This window comes from Pholcus phalangioides, unplaced genomic scaffold, assembly GCF_987345545.1.
Source record: "Pholcus phalangioides strain wild (caught in Gottingen) unplaced genomic scaffold, Ppha-v1.0 ptg000022l_1, whole genome shotgun sequence".
NCBI lineage: Eukaryota > Metazoa > Arthropoda > Arachnida > Araneae > Pholcidae > Pholcus > Pholcus phalangioides.
This window is the reverse complement of record NW_028301615.1, coordinates 6,628,259-6,633,333: the sequence shown is the minus strand read 5'-3', so window position 1 is coordinate 6,633,333 and position 5,075 is coordinate 6,628,259. Positions and strand designations below refer to the sequence as shown.

The following is a 5,075-nucleotide window of genomic DNA, read 5'->3' as shown; positions in this document are numbered from 1 at the left end:
GCATTTCCCGCCATTGGGATTTCTCCATTACTTCAACAATATTTGGCGACTTTGTTTGGTTTTGGCGTCATTTTTAGCAATATTTGGCGATGTCCTGTATTTCCCCGTATTTGGAATCCCAATGTCCCGTATTTCTCTCGAGGAAATATGGTCAGCTTAAGCATACTCGAAGTTTCATTCTTTATTGATAGACTGACCATAATTCCTCGAAAAAAATACGGGATATTCAGATTCCAAATACGGGAAAATACGGGACATCGCCAATTATCGCCAAAAATCACGCTGAAACCGAGCAAAGTTGCCCAATTTTGTTAAAATTACGGAAAAATCACAATGGCGGAAAATGAAGCGTTACTGCAAATTGCAGTGGATTAAAATGAATTTTACGAAAAAAGCGTTCACCAAGGCAAATGTGGGAGATTAATATTCTCATTTATAGTTGTAATTATCATAATATAGTTTATTAGTTGAAAAATAATTTCAATCTTCGACTTCAATAAAGAATAAAAATTCAAGTAGGCTTCGTGTAAAATACGGGAAAAACCGGGACACTTTTGCCAAAAAGTCGGGACGGCCAAAAATACAGAAAATACCGGGACTGTCCCGGGAAATACGGGACGTATGGTCACCCTATTTATTGAAGTCAAAAAATCAAATTATTTTCCCACTTATAAATTACATTATGATAATTACAATTATAAATAAGAATATAGATCTCTCACATTTGTCTTGGTGAACGTTTATTTCGTGGAATTCATTTAAATCCACTGCAATTCGCAGTAATGCTTTATTTCCCGCCAATTTGATTTTTACGTAATTTCTCCGATATTTGGCAATATTGTTTACTTTTGGCGTCATTTTTGGCGATAATTGGCAATGTCCCGTATTTGGAATTCTGATTTCCCGTATTTCTTTCAAGGAAATATGGTCATTTAGTTCTAAGGCAAAAATCATATTTAATATCAGACTGACCATATTTCCTTGAGAAGAATACGGAAGTTTCGAAATAAAAAAATACGGAACATCGCCAATTATCGCCATAAATGGTGCCAAAAGTAAGTAAAGTCACCAACTCATGCTAAAATAAGATAAGTCGCCAACTGCGGAAAACAAGCGTCACACCACATATCAGTGAATAAAAAAGAAAAAAAATGTTCGAGATGTATCGCGCCAGTGATTTACGCGATCATATTAAATTTAAAATACAGGACATAGCTCAAAAAAAAGTAATTGTTGTGCCACATAAAATTTATTCTTAAATTTTCATATTACTGCGCATATTATTATGCATCAACATCATTACCTCACTCATCCTCAAAGACAATATATAAAAAGTAAATATTAATCACTCACCAGACAACATCTGTAGCAATCATGGAGGAAAGAATGAATCTTGATAATGAAGCCTTCAAAGCCTTGAAGACAGAATTTATGAATAACATGTGAAGGGTATGTAGAGTGACCAGCAGTGAGACGATCTCTGCCCGAGCTGTTGTCTCGGTCACATCTGTATATTACAAAGTTTGGTAAGTGGAAACGGTCATTGCATGTAAGGAATGTCTCCTGGAGACAAAGTACATCATAATCTTTTTGAAAACCGTAGAAGGTGTAATCTCTTGTTATTGATGCTGCGTAAGATCCATTGAAGCACCTTCATTGATATGTAAACATAAAGAAAATTGAATAATTTTGACTAAAGTAGAAAGAACAAAATTATGGAATCCATGAATAGCTTATTCAATGAAGTAAAAGTGAAAATGAACATATCTGCAAATCTTGCAGTTGAACACAAAAACAGCACTGACTTAAACTGAAATAAGAGAGAGAAAAAATAAGTTATCATTGGTTATGATGGTTTTCACAGTTTCCCTTTGGTGTGACTGTAGAGGACTCTAGCAATGGCTGCTGCGCAAGAGTATCCTTTGAAGGAGGAACTTGTAATTAATTTTTCTTAGAGGAGGCTCACTGGTAAATGCAGATGCGATCAGCTCGCTGTTAAGTGCAAATGACAATAGTAGTACAGCTTTCTTGATGACTTGAGACATCAGATCTGGAACAATTGACTGAATAGCTTCAGGGATCAGTTCATGCATGGAGATTTTCACATCTTCAATTATTTTTTCACGCATTGTTTCGATTTTTTTACGAACCAAATTTCTATATCGATTTTTAAGTCAGTGATGGTTGATGGCACAATTAACACTTGCTCTGTCAGCAAAAGTTATCGATTTATCTTTGAAGAATTTGCGAGCTTGGTGAATTGGAATCCGCTTGATTGTTTTGTACTTGATTATTTCTGCCTCTTTAATAAATGTTGGGCACTTCTTGTCCATGGGATCATGATCTTGAGCGCAGTTTATACATTTAGGACCATTTGACCCTGATTCTGTATCATGATGATCACCACAGGTCCTACTGATAGTGTTGGTAACTGGACAAAATTTGGTACAATGCGTAAATTTGAAGCATCTAGTGCATTGGCTTGGTTTTTCCATAAATTCTTGGGGATGAAAGATTTGGAGCCACAATTTCAGATCAGCAGGAATGGAATTACCCAAGTAGTTGCCTGACGTCAAATATGACGTTAAAATTTGGTCATTTTCTCTGAATGACGTCAGTCAAAAAAAATCAAGCCATTTCAAAGTCATTTAATGACCACGAACAATAAAGGTCAGGAAATAACGTGATACTTGATGACCTTAATAAAATACCAGGTCATTTCATGACCTTATTAGCCATGAAGGTCATGGTGTCCTTATAAGAAATGACTAAAAAAACTAAACTGATAAGAACATACATGATACAACGCCACCTAGTGTTGTGTAAGTGGAATTAGTGAGTGATGTCCGGGATGAACTAGTGAGTTCCACCCCTGACATCAAGTAGATAAGATGTCTAATTAATGTTCTGCTCCTTCCGCTTTATAAATTCTTCCTATCTATTGTAGCGACCTCTACTTGAACTTTTACCGATTGCGGAAAAATAATGACGTCGCACTTCGCAATTTTCTGGTGCGAATATTTGTTACCTAGCAACACAAGTTGCGATAAAAAATCGAATGTTTTTCTTCGCAGTCGGCAAGCAACCATTTTTATGTGATGTCTTTCATTTTTATGTGTCCGTACCAAATTAAACATGTATTATTTAAAACCTTCTGATTGTTATTATATTTAATAATGGAGCTCAACAACCGGTCCTACAGATAGGCGCCTACACACCGGTGCCCTGCATCGGTCCCTAAACTGGGTGCCTAAACTGGCGACGCCGGACGTGATTTCGAACAGCAAGCTTCTCAAGGTAAGCGAGTAATCGTTTCCTCCGTTTCAAATGGACAATCCGCCGAATGTCGATCGCGTCGCTATAAAGCCGCCTCCATTTTGGAGAAACAATCCAAACTTGTGGTTTATCCAACAAGAAGCACAATTCTCGATCGCAGCGATAACTGCCGATGCTACGAAGTTCAACCATACTATCGCTGGTATCGATGCCGATATTTTATCGACAGTCCAAGATTTAGTTCTAGAACCTCCCCAGCAGAATAAATACGACGCGCTGAAGACACGATTGATTCAGGTTTACGCGGAGAGCGAATCATCGAAAATCCGTACGCCACTGCAAGGTTTAGAACTAGGAGATCAAAAACCATCTCATGTACTTGCCCGAATGCGTGAGCTTGCCGGACGTAACTTTAGTGACGACTTGCTGAAATCATTGTGGTTTGCGCGACTCCCCGCTAACGTCCAAGCTATACTAGCTGCTTTGAGCGAAGGGCTTCCACAACTCGCTTCGATGGCAGATAAAATCGCTGAGTTGGCCATTCCAAATATCTGTTCAGCATCCGGTCGACCTGAGAACGCAATCAGCCAATCACTGGAGCAACAAGTCGCAGCTCTGACCAAAGAGTTGAGTGAGCTGAAGGCCGCTATTCACACTTCACAGCGACAGCCTAGACCTCGATTCGACCATCGTCATCGAGAACGGTATTCTCGCTCGCGATCCCACAGCCGAGCCCAATACAAACAAGCTGAAAATGGCTTCTGCTTCTATCACACCAGTTTCGGAGCTCAGGCTAAGAAATGTCAACAGCCCTGCTCCTTCAAAACCTCACCGGGAAACTAATAAGGCAGTCGTCCACCGGCCAAGGCCACGGCTGCCAATTCGTCGACAGAGTCATACTGGCCGATCCTTCCACCAACTGGAATTTTTTGATCGACACGGGTGCTGATGTGTCAGTCGTCCCGCGAACTGTCGTCAATACCCACAAGAAACCCGAGAAGTTGATTCTTACAGCCGCCAATGGTTCCTCTATCTCAACTTACGGTACCAAACTTCTAACATTGAATTTGAACCTCCGAAGGACATTTGCTTGGCCGTTCATCATAGCCGACGTAACCCAACCAATTATTGGTGTAGATTTTCTATCGCATTTCAATCTGTTAGTCGATAGCAAACATCATCGCCTCATCGATGGAACGACCTTGCTATCTGCCACTTGTTCCATTGCAAGAAATATCGCAGCTCCCATCTTTTTGCTTGAACGGTATCGATCTATTATCATCGCCATATCGGGATATAGTCAAAGAGTTTCCTGATATTCTCCGTCCACACATCCAAAATAAGAAAATTAAAGAGCACAATATCAAGCATTTCATTGAGACTACAGGTCCACCAGTTTTTGCCCGACCTCGACGGCTTTCCACGGAAAAGTTGAAAGTTGCGCGAAAAGAGTTCGAGTTCATGATGCAACAAGGACTTTGTCAGCCTTCGAAGAGCAGTTGGTCTAGTCCACTCCATCTAGTGCCAAAGAAATCTGGCGACTGGAGACCGTGTGGAGACTATAGAGCACTAAACAAAATCACAGTTCCTGATCGTTACCCGATTCCTTTCCTCACAGATTGCTCGCACATTCTCCACGGAACGACAATATATTCCTCAATCGACCTGATTAGAGCGTATCAACAAATTCCAGTGCACAAGCCGGATATTCCAAAAACAGCAATTACTACACCGTTTGGACTCTTCGAATTTCCGTATATGACGTTTGGATTACGCAATGCAGCGCAGACCTTCCAGAG

General features: G+C 40.0%; 1 protein-coding gene across 1 annotated transcript; it reads left to right on the top strand.

Moving 5' to 3' along the window:
* Positions 1 to 3,327: 3,327 nt before the first annotated feature.
* LOC149069408 (uncharacterized) lies at positions 3,328 to 4,119 on the top strand. The gene has a single exon (XM_089250034.1). The coding sequence runs from the start codon at positions 3,328 to 3,330 to the stop codon at positions 4,117 to 4,119; it is 792 nt and encodes a 263-aa protein (XP_089106160.1).
* The last annotated feature ends 956 nt before the right edge of the window (positions 4,120 to 5,075 follow it).